Source organism: Erpetoichthys calabaricus, chromosome 2 (assembly GCF_900747795.2).
Source record: "Erpetoichthys calabaricus chromosome 2, fErpCal1.3, whole genome shotgun sequence".
Classification (NCBI taxonomy): domain Eukaryota; kingdom Metazoa; phylum Chordata; class Cladistia; order Polypteriformes; family Polypteridae; genus Erpetoichthys; species Erpetoichthys calabaricus.
This window is the reverse complement of record NC_041395.2, coordinates 176248695-176268482: the sequence shown is the minus strand read 5'-3', so window position 1 is coordinate 176268482 and position 19788 is coordinate 176248695. Positions and strand designations below refer to the sequence as shown.

At 40.9% G+C, this 19788-nt stretch overlaps 1 protein-coding gene across 3 annotated transcripts in view; it reads right to left on the bottom strand.

The window, feature by feature from the left end:
* Positions 1-19788, bottom strand: part of LOC114646568 (uncharacterized) — a 116245-nt gene that overhangs the window by 23912 nt on the left and 72545 nt on the right. For all 3 annotated transcript variants that reach the window (XM_051922725.1, XM_028794822.2, XM_051922726.1), the window contains one exon: positions 12511-12585. In XM_051922725.1, the coding sequence (XP_051778685.1) occupies positions 12511-12585 (75 nt within the window). The remainder of the gene's footprint in view (positions 1-12510; positions 12586-19788) is intronic.

Genomic DNA, 19788 nt, shown 5'->3' with positions numbered 1-19788 from the left:
GCCCTTATCAGGGGGGCCGGTACCCCATACTCTCGGAGTACCCCCCACAGGATTCCCCAAGGGACACGGTCGAATGCCTTTTCCAAGTCCACAAAACACATGTAGACTGGTTGGGCAAACTCCCATGCACCCTCCAGGACCCTGCTAAGGGTGTAGAGCTGGTCCACTGTTCCGCAACCAGGACGAAAACCACACTGTTCCTCCTGAATCCGAGGCTCGACTATCCGACGGACCCTCCTCTCCAGGACCCCTGAATAGACTTTTCCAGGGAGGCTGAGGAGTGTGATCCCTCTGTAGTTGGAACACACCCTCCGATCCCCCTTCTTAAAGAGGGGGACCACCACCCTGGTCTGCCAATCCAGAGGCACTGTCCCTGATGTCCATGCGATGTTGCAGAGGCGTGTCAACCAAGACAGTCCTACAACATCCAGAGCCTTGAGGAACTCCGGGCGTATCTCATCCACCCCCGGGGCCCTGCCACCAAGGAGTTTTTTGACCACCTCGGTGACCTCAGTCCCAGAGATGGAGGAGCCCACCTCTGAGTCCCCAGGCTCTGCTTCCTCATTGGAAGGCATGTTAATGGGATTGAGGAGGTCTTCGAAGTACTCCCCCCACCGACCCACAACGTCCCAAGTCGAGGTCAGCAGCGCACCATCCCCACCATATACAGTGTTGACACTGCACTGCTTCCCCTTCCTGAGACGCCGGATGGTGGACCAGAATCTCCTCGAAGCCATCCGAAAGTCGTTCTCCATGGCCTCCCCAAACTCCTCCCACGCCCGAGTTTTTGCCTCAGCAACCACCAAAGCCGCATTCCGCTTGGCCTGCCGGTACCTATCAGCTGCCTCCAGGGTCCCACAGGACAAAAGGGTCCTGTAGGACTCCTTCTTCAGCTTGACGGCATCCGTCACCGCCGGTGTCCACCAACGGGTTCGGGGATTGCCGCCACGACAGGCACCGACCACCTTACGGCCACAGCTCCAGTCAGCTGCCTCAACAATAGAGGCACGGAACATGGCCCATTCGGACTCAATGTCCCCCACCTCCCTCGGGATGTGGTCGAAGTTCTGCCGGAGGTGGGAGTTGAAGCTACTTCTGACAGGGGGCTCTGCCAGACGTTCCCAGCAGACCCTCACAACACATTTGGGCCTACCACGCCTGACCGGCATCCTCCCCCACCATCGAAGCCAACTCACCACCAGGTGGTGATCAGTTGACAGCTCCGCCCCTCTCTTCACCCGAGTGTCCAAGACATGTGGCCGCAAGTCCGACGACACGACCACAAAGTCGATCATCGAACTGAGGCCTAGGGTGTCCTGGTGCCAAGTGCACATATGAACACCCCTATGCTTGAACATGGTGTTCGTTATGGACAATCTGTGACGAGCACAGAAGTCCAATAACAAAACACTGCTTGGGTTCAGATCGGGGGGGCCATTCCTCCCAATCACGCCCTTCCAGGTCTCACTGTCATTGCCCACGTGAGCATTGAAGTCTTCCAGCAGAACGAGGGAGTCCCCAGAAGGTATGCCCTCTAGCACCCCCTCCAGGGACTCCAAAAAGGGTGGGTACTCCGACATGCTGTTTGGTGCATACGCACAAACAACAGTTAGGACCCGTCCCCCCACCTGAAGGCGAAGGGAGGCTACCCTCTCGTCTACTGGGGTAAACCCCAATGTACAGGCTCCAAGTCGGGGGGCAATAAGTATACCCACACCCGCTCAGCGCCTCTCACCAGGGGCAACTCCAGAGTGGTAGAGTCCAGCCCCTCTCAAGTAGATTGGTTCCAGAGTCCAAGCTGTGCGTCGAGGCGAGTCCGACTATATCTAGCCGGAACCTCTCAACCTCACGCACAAGCTCAGGCTCCTTCCCCTTCAGAGAGGTGACATTCCACGTCCCAAGAGCCAGCTTCTGTAGCCGAGGATCGGACCGCCAAGGTCCCCGCCTTCGGCCACCACCCAACTCACACTGCACCCGACCTCCTTGGCCCCTCCCATAGGTGGTGAGCCCATGGGAAGGGGGACCCACGTTGCCTCTTCGGGCTGTGCCCGGCCGAGCCCCATGGGTGCAGGCCCGGCCACCAGGCGCTCGCCATCGAGCCCCACCTCCAGGCCTGGCTCCAGAGTGGAGCCCCGGTGACCCGCGTCCGGGCAAGGGAAAACGCCGTCCAAAATTGTTTTTCATCATAGGAGGTTTTGTGTTTTTTCAAAAGTTTAAACGTGCTCCATGACAAGTCAGAGATGACAGTTCCGCCAGGAGCAGAGAATGTCTGAGAGAGAGATAAGGAGAAGCAAACAATCAATTTAACAAACTGAAAGAAGCCCGTGCAGGCTTTTTAAGAAGGCGGAGCACCGCGCGAGAGGCATATTACGCGACAGAGCCGGCCAGAAGGGAAAGGAGGAATGTGAAGGTAGTCTGTCCATGTTTCTTAGGGGTTTTCCCAGAGGCGTCTGTATTCTCTGGGGGTGCGATCAGCTTCGCAGCTCACAAACCGAAAAGAATGCCATGGAACCTCGGTTCACGACCATAATTCGTTCCAAAACTCTGGTCGTAAACCGATTTGGTTGTGAACCGAAGCAATTTCTCCCATAGGATTGTATGGAAATATAATTAATCTGTTCCAGACCATATGAACTGTATGTAAATATATATTTTTGTAAGTTTTTAAGCACAAATATAGTTAATTAAACCATAGAATGCACTGCGTAATAGTAAACTAAATGTAAAAACATGGGCGGCACGGTGGCACGGTGGTTACACAGACCTGGGGACCTGGGTTCGCTTCCCGGGTCCTCCCTGCGTGGAGTTTGCATGTTCTCCCTGTGTCTGCATGGGTTTCCTCTGGGTACTCCGGTTTCCTTCCACAGTCCAAGGACATGCAGGTTAGGTGGATTGGTGATTCTAAATTGGCCCTAGTGTGAGCTTGGTGTGTGGGCCCTGCGGTGGGTTGGCACCCTGCCCGGGATTGGTTCCTGCCTTGTGCCCTGTGTTGGCTGGGATTGGCTCCAGCAGTCCCCCGTGACCCTGTGTTCGGATTCAGCGGGTTGGAAAATGGATGGATGGATGGACCCCCGTGACCCTGTGTTCGGATTCAGCGGGTTGGAAAATGGATGGATGGATGGATGGATGTAAAAACATTGAATAACACTGAGAAAACCTTGAACAACAGAGAAAACTAACACTGTAATAGTTTGCGCTATAGCAACAAAAAATGAACATTTGAAAAAATCCGTAATTTAATAAACCACCAAGAAAAGGCCATCCCCCAATGGATACGCAAAGCTGCTCAGCTAACAGAGAAGGTTAGCTGGGTGACTCAAATGACTACTTTATACCTCTTTGTGCTTCTGAGGGTGAGTGCATCATTCCTCTGGAGCATAAACTCCACCACAATTAATGCATAATTAATATAAATATTAAAATTTTGTACACCAGTAATAATACAGAACTAATTATATAACACAGAAAGGACCACAAAGACAGTACTCTAAAAAGCTCCTAAACGTCCAGCGTGTAGTATTGCATAATTTGACTGTTAACACAAATTATAAGATTTATTCAATTCAGAGTCTATAAGAATGTGTATTGTTAGGAGTAGCTAAGTGCAGTATATAATTTATTCTTCTTCCTTAGCATTTCCCATTTTTATATGAGGTCAACCTGCTGATTACCAGTGTAGATCCTTAGCCACAGAGCCACTACTCTGTTGAGTTTAGCATATAACTAACATATTAAAAAGTGCAGTCTCATGAATGAGATATGGCAAACGCAGATATAAAAAGTATAGTATAAAATACAAAATGCTAAGATTTTTGTTCATATTGTTTGTAATATATGATACCAAAACAGTGCTTCGGATGCAGAACTGAGAGACCTTGATAGTTTATAAGTTTAATAAATGTTGAATACACATTTCAGTGCAGGAACTAAAGGGAATTGAAATCGTCATGAGTGGCGTGTAATATAGGCGTCAATTCACCAACGAAACAGGGGAATGGCTCCAGAAGGGGGCATCAATTCATGGACCTCATAGAGTCTGAAGTGTTTGTCCGAGGCCTAAAACTGTCTTGAATGCAGCTGGACACTTCTCAAAGATTCTGAAATAAATGCATGTGTTTTAACTTTGCATTACTGACTAAAAAATGCAGTATTTCAAAAGATTAAGGAACATGTTCTCTAAATGTGCTTATATAACAACTATACAAACACATTAGTGAATACTGCCACTGGTGCAGTCTCCAGTACTAATATGGAGATGTGCAAGGAAGCAATGTCTGTGAACCACAATCCACCCCAGCCCCACTACTGTATTTGCTTTCCACATTCCACATGGATTTAATTATTCAAAAAAACATCCAGTTTATTAATATAGGATTAAATATACAGGTAGTTCTTGACTTTATGAGCTAATTTGTTCCAAGTTATCACTCGTTAATTGACAACTCAAAGCGGGAGGCATTTTCCCCATAGAAATTTTATAAAAGTGACTTTGGTTCCAGCCAAAAAATATATCTTTTTGCCAAATAAACAAAGGAAACACAAACATATTAGAATTAACATTTCATCTAAACTAAAAGCACATTTAAAACAAAAAAATCCTGTAGAAAAACAAACACGTCTTTGCTAAAATTATAATATTCAATTTTGGTCACTGATTTTCAGCAAGATGGAGCTTTTATTTCCTCAGGAATGCTTCCAGTGTAAATTTACCGATAACAAGCAAAAGAATTTTTCACATCCGCCATTACTTTTCTATTTCGCTCATCATTTGTATCTTTTACTGGCTTTTTCAAAGTGTGTAAAGCCTCTTCGAGTCCTTTGGAGTGTAAAATCGGGTGCAGGAATTTCTTCTTCCTCTTGTTTTATGTTTTCACAAGCTACCATTTTTAGTAACTGTTCAGTAGTTAGTTGGTCATTGTGTGCTTCAAACAGATCTGTTATATCACAAGTAGAAGCTTCAACATTTAACTCTTCAGCAATTTGGACAATTTCTTCAGTTTCATGCTGTATGATATCCTCAGGTTCTTCAAAACCTTTAAATTAAGCAGTTAAGCTGGGACAAAATTTTTGCCAAATGACACTCATTCTTTTCTCATAAACTAGGGGGCTCCGCCCCCTGCTCGCTTCGCTCGCCAACCCCTGGTGTTGGGAATGACAAAGAGCATGATGTATGAATGAGATATAGAATAGTGTGACGGTGTAGATGATGCAAATAGAAAGCAAACAATAAAGTGTGTGGCACAGTGTAAAGGTTTATTTGAAAATTTCTTTGTACACGCCGTTTAAGTGTAAAAGGTAATTCCAGCTCAGAACTTGTAAGGTCATTTAAGATGGTTATTGTTGTGATCAGAGTCAAGTTTGTTAGAGCTTAGAAAGAGTTGTGTCTTTCCAGGAAGTAATGGAAGGACTTGGGTATTTATGTTTTCCACATTAATATTTTTTGGACATAATATAGTGTGTTGTGTTAAAAGGGGCATTTGGTCTAATGAGATTGCTGTTCCAAATCTCTCTGTAACTAAGTCGTCGCAGATAAAGGCTTGAGGAATTGTAATAATATGTGGCTGAAGTCCATCTGTATTGGTGAGTGTACCATCTCTCAGTTGTAATAAGCAATTGTTATGATCTGGTTCTGGACATCGTATCTTTTTTACTAACTGTATCTTTTGAAAGCAATGCCAATTGTCTGCGTATTTTAAGGTGCACTGAACAATAGCTGAGTGCATGGCATCTGGAAGAATAGCTAATCACTGTCTAAAATCTCCTCCTCATAAAAGTACCTTTCCTCCAAATCGAATATTATTATTCATAAACGTTTGTTCATGCCATTGAACATTTATCAATAAACAACATTTTTTCAAGACGGATGTCACGTGCAGTGCCACCGTTAATGTTCATAGTGGATTCCGATTTGTAGGATCAAATGTAGTTGATAAAGATTTCACTTTCAGGTACATCGTCAGCTATAAGCTTCTGTAGATATTCAGTATATGAATGTAAAGAAGGCAGTCTAATTTGACCCTTTTGACAACAACGTGTAAAGGTTTAACTTGTATTGCCAGTTGTTTCTTCAGGGAAGTGAACTGAATGACAATGATTGCAAATGACATTCATTAATCCGAATGAATTTTCCTGGTGTATGTTTTGCTTGTGCCGTTTGAGAGGCGCGTTGTTGCATGTGTAGTATTTGGGACATGTTGTTTTGGAGCTATAATCGATTTGCCTGTGCTGTGTGAGAAGTCCGTTGTAGCCTTCGCTGCCATTAACGTATGTCTGAGACGGGAGGTGTTTCGTTTTGAATCCGTGCCTGTTGTGATGCAGCACTTTGATTGATAGTTTGCGTCATGTGGATCTAGGATGTAGATTTGTGCATATTAAATGAACTATTGTAGGATCTAATGCAGTTCATAAAGTTTTTACTTTTAGGTACATCGTTAGTTAGAAGCTTTAGTTGAGCTTTGCGTTTTTGGAGTCGAGTCATTTTTTCTTTTAGAAATATGGATAAGTAATAAGGAGTATTGCACTCACTGTTAATATGGAGCCTTTTCTGCGGTTGAACGGTTAATAGTGCCTTATTGTAATGAGATCCACCTATGCTGCATAGCCGTCTATTTTGTTGTTTCTTTCGTGTTCGTGTGTTTGTTCCTGTTATCCTTTCCTTTTCGTTTTGTACTCGTGACCGTGTATTCATGACTTGTTTCTTTCTCAGCGTGCGAAATATGGATAAGTAATAAGGAGGATCGCAGTCACTGTTAATATGTTTCCTTTTCTGCAGTTGAACGGTTAATAGTGCTTTATTGTAAGGAGATCCACCAATGCTGACACCTATGCTGTCTAGTGTGAAGGTGTTGATGTTCACTTTAGAATATGTGGCTTTGGGTGTCACTTCTTATGGATGTGTGTGTGTGTGTGTCTGGGGGGGGGGGGGGGGGGTTTGAGGATTGTTGTCGCGCGAGCGTCTTCTTTCTTTTTGTGTTCCTGTGTCTTGTTGAATCCCCCTGTTTGTGTGTGTCCCATCCTTTGCTTGTAGGGTCTGTGGGGTGGTTTTGTGTTCTTTTTTTTGTGTTCCATGGGCTTGTTGAATCCCACTCTTGGTGTGTGTCCCGTCCGGTGCCTGTAGGTGGGGGGGGGGGGGGGGGGGGGGTGCCTTGCTGTTGTGCGCGAGCCTCTTTTTTTTTTTTTTTTGGGTCTAGTCTCGTGTGCAATGTGTTTCGTGCTTTGCCTGCGTTTCCTCATTTCTCCATTTTTCCTGTGCTCACTCCTTTTTTCTGTGGTCTTGTCCGCCTCTCTCGCCCTCTTTTGTCCGCCTTTCTCGGCTCCTCAGCCGACTCTCGCGGACTCTTTTTGCGCCTGCGCAGTACGTCTTTTTGCAGCTACGGCCCATTGCCGGATGTGCCTGCGTCCATCATCCGGTTTAGCATTCTCGGTTAGTAATATGGATTCTGTTCGAAGCATGTTTTGTTGAGGTAAAATATTTAAATGTTTTTCTAAAATTCTTTAAGACTAGGACCTCCTTCTGTATCTGTTTCTTTAAAGAGAGTTTCAAACGTTTCACACAAGTAATATGCCTAAAAGTTGCAAGAACACCTTGGTCCATAGACTGAAGGAGTAAGATTATATTGGGGGGTAAAAAAAAAAAAAATTTAATGTTTGGATGGTGGTTTTGCAGTGAGTGCAGATGGGTGCCCGGGTGCATTATCCAAAGTTAAAAAGAAATGGAAGGGAATTTTTTTGCCCTCGCGATATTGTTTTAAGTCAGGGATGAAATGATGAGATAAACCAATCTTCAAAAAGTGAGACAGTAACCCAAGCCTTTTTAATAGATTTCCATATGACTGGAAGATTACATTTTGGAAAGTTTTTTGACTGCTTTTGGGGTTTCTGACCAATCTACACTTGCATTACCACCAAGCATTAAAAAGTTAGGTGATATTTTTCAACTTTAAATCCAGACATCGACGATTCTTCTCTTGCTATATTGATCCTTGATGACATTTTTTCCCCCCAAAATAATCCTGTCTTATCCATATTAAAGATTTCAGAGAGTATGCAATTTTCTTCTTCAATTATCTATTCTAATTTTCGTGGAAACAATTTTGCTGCTTCATTATCTGTAATGGCCGCTTCACCTTGTTAACATTATGCCATCCTGCTCTCTTTTTATGGCACTCAAACCATCCCACTGCTTGCAGCAAAAGTTTCTTTGCAGTCTTTTTTTTGTCCTCTAGCATCACAAAAATAGACAATACTTCTGCGCATTGTGTGGCATAGGTAAAAGGTGAGGGAGCATTGGGAGTTGCCATTTCTCTCCAATGTAATTCAGCCTTTACCTTGGCTAAGAAACATATACAATCTCATGGACGGCATTTTTGGGCCATGAGTATTGAATTATGTGCAAACTTTTAAAACATTATGAAAAATAAAATTATTTTTTGCCACAAAAAATTCTCAAAGATATAAACTCGTAAATCAGGAGCTCGGAAAGCAAAAGATACTTGTATATTCACAAAACCACATTTAACCAAGAAATACAAAGTAGAAGTGTTCATGATTCCAACCAGGCAAGGAGTTAACGGCAATTATGGAATCCAATGATATATAAAAACAACAAACTGTTGACTCATAAGAGCAGAGAAACAGGTAGTTTATCAGATGGGTAATGTAGTTGACAGATGGGACATTTGCTTTTCAGGCAGCAATGACAAAAAAGTCAATATTTAAATAGTACATAAATATTTGCTTTCTTACCATAACCCATTATACAAATACCTATGTAACACTGGGTACTTAAGCTAGTTTTAAGTAAAACAAGGCATCCCTTTACCACTGTATTATGGTAGGTGGCTAATTACTGGACTATTTACATTGAGCATGATGATCTGATATGCTAGTGAATGTGGCACAGGTTATAAAAAATAAATTGTTTATTAAGCAAGAACACCCTGGCAGGTATTACAAATAGTGCTTTAAGGAGGCTAGGAATTGTGAAGCTAAAAGTAAATCAGAAATATATTAATTATATTTTTTCCAGTAAGGCAGGTTAATGACAACAATAATCACAATTAGAATTTTGATCTCATTATATTTTAGGTAGTACGAATTTTGTTGAATATGTAAAATTGTCAGTTTTAATTTGAATTTTTAAAATTTTTTTTTTTACAGAAATTGCTGAGGAGTATATTATTTTCAAAAGCTGGAATAGTTATCTAAAGTTTTAATAAATCTTAATTTTCCCAATGTGACTTTTAATTAATTAGGGGTGCACACTTTTAAAGGAACTATTGTAATGTGGAGATGCAGTCTATACAGTATGTACTGTATATATTTACTGCTGGAAGATAGTATGGCCTCAAAGCAGATATTGGGTGGTATCAGGAAAGTAAAACAGGTTTTCTTTAGCAGAGCAAGGCTCACAGTTGTATGTAGTAAAAGAAATGTGTTGATGAAAGTTTGTATTTGAGGCACAGTTGTTTGTGGAGAGAGAAATATATTGTCAATATAAAACTCAGTAAAAGTATCAATGCCAGTTGCTTTCCACATGTCGTAAGTTATTTAGTTTAATTGTGCGAACATATTGTCTCATAAAAGGTGCAACTAATAAATAATAGCTCAAACTTTAAACTTTTCCAGCACCTGTTATTCTGAGTGAGTGTTGAACCTCCAAATATTTGCTTAATTTGTGTTAATTACTGGTGACTAATGTGCTGAACAAAGTAGGGATAGAACCTACATTTGAAGTGTTTTATAACTGGACTTTGGCACTTCTACATGACAGGAGATACAAGTGGAGTGTCCTTGCACATCTCTCTTGCCTATTTTCAACCCTTTATATTTTGGAGGTGCTGCTAGAATACCTTTATCTTAAACAGGAGGGTCAGCACCTTAACAGATTTAGACATGGCATTGGGTGTTCACAGGGAGACAAATGCATGATTACAATACAAAAGTCACAGTAATTTTAATTAATGTGAGAGTGCATATGCAAAAACTAAAGCAAACACAACTTGAAACTACATTATACAAAACTGTGGGATTACACTGTTGCTCACTAAGCTCAAAGCAAAGCATTGGTCATATCTATAAAACATGTTAGGATGGTACCTGCCCTCCAAATGTACTATCCAATTCAACAGAATATTATGAAAATAAAAAATACACATAAAAACTCAAGAATGTCTATGCTGTCACTTAGCCTACCGCAGCATGCAACTAACAAGGATACTAAAATATCACCCTTAATGAAACATTAGCTTAATATTCACCATAAAATAAATCTGCCCCAAAGCTAACACAATTACAGAATGGCAGATGCTAAGCTACTGAACCCAGAATCACTTAAATACAACAAGTCTTGAAACTGAATCTCTGCAGAAATCACTTGATCAAAACTGACACATTTTCCCTAACTAGCAATTTTTATTCCGGTCAGTTTATTATGTAAAAATCAGGACTTGAACATCCTCTTTAATAAAACCCCTGTGTGCGTCCATGTGTCCGTGTGTGTGTGTCTCCTGGTGAAGTGCGCATGCGCGGGGCACTCTTCAACGCATATTACGGACAAGGCGGAAGTACAGGGATGGGCGGAATGAGTGGCAGAGTCACCGGCCTCTAGCAGATGCTTCAAAGGCCGCCTGACGCGTCACACAAGACAAGAGAGGGTGGGACCTATAAAATATCGCGCGGCCGATCCAATTGGATTTCGGTAAATGAGGTAAGACCTAAAACATAACGCACAAAAAATCCAATCGGGTACTGAGACGCGGAGACCAGCTTCCTCACTCTGAGGACGTCAGATTTGCGATTAAGAAGCTTGGCCCGGTAAAGTGTAAAGTGTCGGTCGTTGAAGGGAGTTTTCCTAAATATACGAATTTTCATGATATTACAATAGGATGACTTTTAAAAGTAGATTTATTTTCGCGCACATAAAATCCGTTGCTGAGCAAATAGATCTATTGAAGAAGAGGAAAATGAGCGTCAGAAAAATGCCAAAACACACAGAGCTAAGAGAGCAAGTCTTACTGCGGATGAAAGAAAATCACTGCGTCAGCAACAAGCTAAAATAAAGAGAGGCAGGATAAGAGATCTTCAAACAGACACAACACATCAATCAACAGCCACAGAGGAGAGGATAAATGTAATATTAATTATAGTTACTGTATTGTCATATACGTTTCTATTTAATTTTTATTATTATTTTACTTTAGGCTTCTTGCAAAAATATTAAGCTCCCTTGCCATTTAATATAGACTGTTCCTACTAATGTTTATGCACTACTGTTCTAGCGCCCATTATTGTAACGGGCTTAATGACTAGTGTTTATATAAATGTCACAAACTCATGGACAAACTTGTTTGGATGGAAATGCACAGACTCTGCTACAGAAGCAGGTAGCTCAGCAAAGCATGTTTGGTAGTCTTAGTACTTTTCAAAAAAATTCTTGAGACTCAGGAATTGGAACAAGTGTAATGCACATTGTGAATTACCTACTAACAATGTCTATTAATAAGTGGACTGGAAGACAAAGGAATTATTTTTTTTAGCGCAAAAAAGCAATAATGTATAGAACAACCACAGCAAGTGGAACACTGCCAAATGAAGTTACTAATCTTCACTATTTTGTCCTTTTTTCATAAAACACAGGTGAAATAAATATACAGTGTAAGAAAAATAAAAACTCAAATGGTGTAGAAAATGCCTCTTAATGGGTAAATCAGGAATACATCAGTTGTCAACTTTAGTGAATCCTAAGTGCACAGAAAATTATAGGATATGTGTTGTGATCACCCTCTGCTGGCAGAAAGTTATATGTTAAAAAGTTCATACTCATACTTTTTGCTGAATACTAGAACAGGGGTTCCCAAACTTTTCAGCTCACGACCCCCAAAATAACCGTGCCAGTGACTCGTGACCCCCACTATCCTCGGAAGTGGTTAAAATATACAAATGTTGCGTGCAACGGTGCACATGCGCCAATAGGCCTATTCAAACATGAGCATGACAACACGAAAGAACACAATGGTCTAACAACCATATAATTTTTTTTAATAGTAATTTACTCATTTGTTTAATTTCAACAAAATATCCTATCCAAACAAGAGCATGAAAAGATAAAAGAACATAACGCTCTAACAACCATATAACTTTTTAAAAAATTGTTATTTACTCATTCGTTTAATTTCAACAAAACACCTCACCTAATGAAATAGGTGGATTAATTAATTTCTAAAAAGTTTAAAAAAAGTATTTGATTTCTTGGAAATCATCTCGCGACCCCCGCCCCAATGTCTCACGACCCCCCAGAGGGTCGCGACCCCTACTTTGGGAACCACTGTACTAGAAGACAGGTTCAAGTGCAGTACTGTATTGATCGTATGCCACAAGTACAAAATAATCCTTAGTTGTGCTTGCACATTTATTTTAAACATACTGTAGTTTAATCAGCCACCATCTCTTGTACAATATTATACAACTGAAGATGAATCAAGTATAAAAGTAACTTGTTATTGATCATACCTTAGAAATCTCTTTAAGAGCCTTTTCTGCTGATATTCCTCCTTCACTACCTGGATCCATTCTTTTCAGAATTGCCTGTAAATAAAAAAAAAAAAATCACGGGTGCACTACCTGGGAACTTTGCAAAAAAATTTGTTTTTCTTATTTTGCATTCCGAAGTACTGTACGTCTTGTGGCATGGATTTCTCAAAACTTTCACACTGCCCCATATAGACATTTCATCTGAAATCTCTTAATGTGCAACATTTCATACACATAAATTCAAGTTTCTCAGTGTATCCATCCAAGCTAACTGAGCCCACCCCACAGGCATTGAGGGTAAGGGAGGAAACAAACATGAATCAATGATTTGTAGGAAAGTCTCACTAAGAAACTTATTCATACCACTTAGTGTCCCCAGTGACACTAACATTTATATTAAAAGATAAAAACAAACAACAGGGAAAAATGCTAATTCTAGCATACAAATAAATCACAAAGAGACGAGATAAGTCACCATGTTATGATAACTTCATTATTTCATATGCTGCCAAATTGTAGTTCTGCACACCACACACAGAAATAAACAGGATATAACTTGGATAAAAAAAAACATAGCTAATGCTAAGTCAAGTTAATTACTTGAATTTTTAAAGTAATACCAATCATTAATATAGAGGAAAGGGTGGGGGGAAAAAAAAAAAAAAAAAGAAGTGTCCTGGGACATAAGAAAGTGTCTAACTTTGTATGTAGAGAATGACTGAATTTTTTTTTTTTTTACAAAATTTCCCCTCCGATACTCACTTGATGATCAAATAAAATGATGAGAGTTACAGAGCATGGGCGGGGTACAGCCCATAGTACGTACATCAACACCTGCCTACAGTATATCAAACAGAAACCTGTGGACCTGCCAGACAATAGATGGAGGGGAAACTGGTCTCAGGAAACCTGGTTTCATGGTCATCCCTGAAGTGATAGGGAGGTTTAATGGCAGGGGAGATCAAGATGATGTAGTGAGTAACTGCTGCAAAGGACAGCATATAAAGAAATGCGACAAAGAATGTAAAGTATGAAACAGGAAAAAATCAGGCAAAGCAGTGGAAGTGCCAAATAGAAGGAGAGCAGATGTTGTGCAGCGTGCAAGAGATGAGATAGCACAGTAAAGGTACAAGAATGCTTACAGGGAATGCTGGAAAAGTACAAGTTTTCTAAGGTAGAGGAGAAATGATGGCAGTGCTGAAGTTGGTGTACTGGTCTTAAAAAATGGGCAAAGTGGTGAAGGTGAAGAAGGCAAATAAGCATGTTGTAGATAAGATAACACCAGATGATAGTAGCAAGAGCTGACTGAGGTTTCAGAATAATCAGATGTGAATGGAAAGTGGGAAGCAAAAAAAGAAAGCCTGGTGCGGTTGGACAAAGGGATCCCAGAGATGCAAGGAAAACGGTGGTGAAATGTTAGGGCAGAGACAGCTATTGAGGAAATCAGGAGGAATAAGGAAGCAAAGGGAAATGTTAGAAAACAGTTGGGTGGGAACAATTGAAGAAAGGGGGGTTTGAAAGTGGGTTGCAGAATGAGGAAGAAAAAAATGTAATGAGGACCACAAAGCAAAGGGCAAGATTAAAAAGACAGAGGTGTTTACAAAATGCTTTAGGGACCATCAAGGTGGATAGTTAAGGATATCTGGAAGAAGTACATGGAGAAGTTGCCGAAAGAGAACACCTGGGATAATGAAGTTGGTTGTGACAAAACAGAATGACCAAATTGTATGTTTTCAAAAGAAGAAGTCACAAATGCAGCAATGAAAAATAAAGAAGCTAGTTACAGTGGGCCCAACTGAAGTGGATGTTGGAAATACTGAAGAAAGTAAAATATTCTGGAGACCTGTGCAACATGACTGAATGTAATGGGAGGATTCCTCAAAACTAAAAAAAAAAAAAAAAAAAAAAAAAAAAAAAAAGTGTGCACATCCTAGTATAGGCTACTGTGCAATGGGTGATCTTTTTCAGAGGTAGCCATATAAAGCCATTCAAGCTTTTGCAACAGATAATAAAGGTGTTTGAAAGAGTGCTAGAGAAAAGAATCAAGTGAAAGTTGCCAAAATATATACTTTTATACCTGTAAAAGGAACAACAGATGTAGTAACCTTTGTTGTGAAGCAAATGGTGCAAAGGTATCTAATGAAGGTAAGAAGCTGCATTATTATATTTGAAGATTTTGAGAAGGCAAGGTAGTGAGTTGAATAACAAAATTGTGAGGATGAACATTTAGTGTCAATGACTTTCAATGACTGAGGAAGTATGAACGGTGGTCAGGATGAGCACAGGATGGATATAGTTAAAATTCTGAATTACCATGCATCAATTCAGAGTCAGACCTTCAAACGTGTAAAGCTAGCTTGGAAGTGAAAATCCTCAAAGTAAATAAAAGAAAGACCCAGGTGATTATTTGTAGTGAAGGGGCAAAAGGCATGGAATTGTGCACATGTGTGAAAGGTGTTGGGGGAAAGCATAATTCTATTAAATGAGTGCATTAAAAATGCACTTCTGTGAAGGGTAGTCTGCAGGCAGCAAGTTTACAGAATATAATGTAGTAAATGGAGTCGTTTTTTTTTAGAAAGTTGTAATTTCTGTGATTTATGCGACATGTTGCTTATAGATTTAGGTGTGGGCACAGCAGTGATAGCCAGTGAGAAAGGCTCTCTGGTAATGAACAGTAATAAAGCTCATTAGAGCTGTGTAATGAGTAATATGCTCTATGGACAAAGCCAATGAAAGCAAAACATGAACCAAAGCTGGAAAGGTATGTGATGTGTCATGGATGAGAGAAACAAACTGCTGAGTTAACAGAAAAATCTGATATAGAAACAATAGGTGTTATATCAAGAAGAAACAGAATATGCTGGAATGGGCATGTGGTGTACAAGGCACAGAATGGAGATGGAAGGGATGGGACTAGGGAAGATGTGGTTGGAGGTGGAGTCAGGATATATGAAAAGAATAAATGTCATCCTAAAGGATTCTGAGGACTGCTGACAGTGGAGAAAAAAAAAAAATTTGAGGGACTATCCCTGTAAACACACTAAACCCTTAAACCACTGATGATGAAGAAGATTATGTTCCTCAAAATTACTACATAGTATTTTGTTATATAATTACCATAGGGCAGCACAATCACCTGGATTATTTTATTGCACCAGCCTGAAATACATAAAAAATACTAACGATACAAACTGTGATAGTTCCATGTCTTTCCAAGCAATCCTGTACTGCCCCTGAAAGCATTCTTTAACAAAAAGGTGTGAAAAGATGCAAGGGTGTAAAAGTAACATTGTTTAAGAAAAACTTATTAAGCAGAATTATGATTATTTATGAGTGAAACAGCTGGGTTATATGTTAACTAGTACACATCTTACAGTAAGTACCAAGAGCCTCTGTGAATTACAGTGTTCAACTTTGATTTTTCTTTTGGAGTTTCATCACTGTTCTTGCTTCATGAATGTAATTTATATATCAATGCACTCTTTTTGTCATTGTAATTTTTGCACATTTAGAGAATGTTGAATATAAAATAAAGCTTTTTTTCAAATCTGTCATTATTTTGCAATGATGTCTAAACCTTAATATTAATAATTCTTTGCTTTATATAGCGATTTTCTCACTACTCAAAGCGCTCAGCAATTGCAGGTTAAGGGCCTTGCTCATGGGCCCAACAGAGCAGAATCCCTATTGGCATTTACGGGATTCGAACTGGCAATCTTCTGATTGCCAATGCAGATCCCTAGCCTCAGAATAGCAATGTAAACACCAAGTCTAAATGGAAAACCTGGATCTAACATAGGAAATGGTCAGTGTAAATGTCATATATAAATGAAAATAGTTGGCTGCATATGCAATCATTTAATGAATCACCTTAATACATTTTGAGTCCAGTCTCCTGGAACCGTAAAGCAGCAGCACTAATTCCGGTACCACTGCACTTTCTAAATCTAAATTATTGATTTGACAATTCAATTGAATAATATTATTTATGCCACTTGGATTCAACTTCAGCACTCTGCTTAGAGATGGCACGACACAGAAAAGTGTACATAAATCTGATTATTACATTTGAAACAAAGATACCCACAACCATTCAAGTTTAACTCCAATCTCCTTTTTTACTCTGTCATTTTCAGTAAAGCCTTCAGGATGGGGATGGGATGGATGGGCAAACTCATTTAATAAATGAAAACTACACAAGGTATCCATTTCTAATGCAATGTACATTGTGAGATATAGCCCGAACACCATCAGACAAACACCGGCAGTTCTATAAAACACGTTTATTTTGTGCAAAAGTTCCACACACACACACACACACACAGTGCCCCTGCACCAATCACCCATACACAGGCCTTTATATGTCCTTGGGCCACCTTTCTTCCTCACTCTTTGAGCTTCGTCCTCTTCCACCCGACTCTGGCCTCTCGACTGTAGGAAGGCAGCCCCTTTTATATTCACCTGGATGTGCTCCAGGTGCTCCCGGAAGTGCCGCATGAGCACCCAGAAGCACTCCGGGCGTTCCTGGAATTTTGTCCACCAGCATTCCCAGGTGTGGCGGAAGTGCAGATATCCTGGGCTCTATGAAACTCGGGGCACCCCCTGGCGGTGGCCATGGGCCCCAATGGGGTTGAGCCTCCATGCTCTGTTCCCATGGCCCCCACACTAACCAGGGCAGTTGCCCCCTCGTGGCCTGGGGGATGTATAGTCAGCCTCCTGGTCCTTCTAGGCGTCCCGAAGTGTTTATTATTATTATTATTATCGGATGTTACAATACCTAGCTGACATATGGCTGAGGATTATTTATTGCCACCATATAGACCTAAGGACCTACACACATGGTTAATGGCTGATAATGTTGGACAGCATATTAAGTAGTCTCTGGGTTGTTGTATTGAGGCCACATTAGTAAATTTCTAACACACAAGCTTTCTTACTTACTAGATAGTTACTAGCTGAATTGTGGAAAAGCACCACACAAGCAACTTTGAAATACAAAAAAAGCTATTAGTTCGGGTTTACTTCAATTGTTGGTTAATTTTATTGGTAGCTAACATTACTGATTCAGTTAATGTCATTGATATCTGCCGTCATTGGAAGTATAACTAAGTTTAGATAAATTCTGAAATTTTACACAAGTTTGTGATTAATTCATATGTTCATTTTTTAAATATCTACAGTAAATATTCAACTTCACTTTGACCCTGTATTTACTGGATTAGGTAAGTTTATTAAGCATGTTCAGTAGTAGTATTAGTAGCTTTAATTATATTTATAGTAATAGTTGTAGTAGTAATACAATTTTTGCTTTTGTTGTGTCAAAAAAACAAAAAGTTATAGTTAAGTTGGTGATGTATTATGTGCTAGCCAACCCGTGGCGTAGCATACGCCGCATAATTATTTATTGATGGGTGAACACTTCCTGAAAGACACAGTTGTCCAAATGGGGTGGGTTTGAGGATACGACTGTGAGTGAATGAAAAGATGGAACTCTGGAGAGAGCAACATACAATTGTCCGTGACTGAAAACTGTTTTTGGCAGATACAGGCATATCTTTTTGAAAGTTTTACCCTGTGTCTTATTAATTGTCATTGCAAAGGCTAATCTAACAGGAAATCGTCTGCGTGTAAAAGTAAAAGGCAAATTTGAATATGATGGGGTCAGGGAAATCTGGGGAATAAGGACAGTTTGTGAGGTAGCAGCTGCAATAGTTTTACACTCCAGTACATTGCGGTGAATGCTGGTAACAGTCAGTCTAGTGCCATTACAGAGACTTCTTGCTGGCATGAGGTTTCTGAGAAGCATGACGACTGGACCAATTTTAATTTTGAGTTTATGCAGAGGCATGCCAGTGGGAGTAAGACTGCTAAGAAATTCTTCGGGGAATGAAGTACATTCTCGGAAGTGAATGGTGATAGTAGCTGGAAGTATTTGGGACATCGCCACAATAAACTGTGGAAGTATTCATGTAGTCAGTGTATTGTTGAGCAGACTGTACAACTATGCTTCCGTGACTAAGAACAACGAACAGCACGTCACCGAAGTTATCACAATGTTGGCAAACAAAGGTTACAGCCATGTTGCGAAGTTCGAAAGCAACAGTTTCGTTGATGACATTTTTCCAGAAAAAAAATGACTGATAGAAATAAACAGTTACCTGATGCAGGAATTTGTATAACATTGAAAGAAGAGTTGTTTCCATGAAATACATTTGAAGCGGTGGCCATGGTAAGCAAATGAACAGTCAGCGTGGCTCATAGCTGCATGTGGACTGTAGCACAGACCAAAGCGAGTGAGGATGTGTTTGGTGAGGTGTTGGGGGCAGGCACATGAGCAAGCAGTGCCTCGAGAGCGATGGTGGACGTGGGAGGAGGGTTAGAGTTGGCGGGCGGGGCTTTGTCGTGAATTCCCCATGACGCGGGAGGAGGGTTAGAGTTGGCGGACGGGGCTCTGTCGTTCATATCCCATGGTCGGGCGACTTGGTGGATTATATATAGAAAAGCAGCCGGAACTGAAAACAATGAAAAGTTAACGTGGCTCAGAGGTGCATGTGGACTGTAGCAGAGACGAAAGCAACTGAGGCAGTGTTTGGTGAGGTGTTGTGTGTGGGCACATGAGCAGGCAGTATGCATGCCTTGAGAGCGAGGGTGGACGCGGGAGGAGGGTTAGAGTTGGCGGGCGGGGCTCTGTCGTGCATATCCCATGACGCGGGAGGAGGGTTAGAGTTGGCGGGCGGGGCTCTGTCGTGCGTATCCCATGGTCTTAGAGTTGGCAGACAGAGGCATGTCTTTTTGAAAGTTTGGCCCTGTGCCTTATTAATTGTCATTGCAAAGGCTAATCTAACAGGAAATTGTCTGCATGTAAAAGTAAAAGGCAAATTTGAATCTGATGGGGTCAGGAAATTGTCTGCGTGTAAAAGTAAAAGGCAAATTTGAATCTGAAGGGGTCAGGGAAATCCGGGGAATAAGGACAGTTTGTGAGGTAGCAGCTGCGATAGTTTTACACTCCAGTACATTGCGCTGAATGCTGGTAACAGTCAGGCGGGCGGGCGTTATGTAATGTATATTGTGTTAGTGGATCTACTTTTTTGTGGTGTATGTATACTGTTAACCATTATGTGTGCGTATGCGCATTGATATGTTTTCTTAGATATACAACAAGTAAATAAAAAGAAAAACATGGAAAGCGGTTATGATACAGCGTTTCTCAATTTTATATAAGATAGAATGTGTAAGACACAATAACTGGCGACGAGG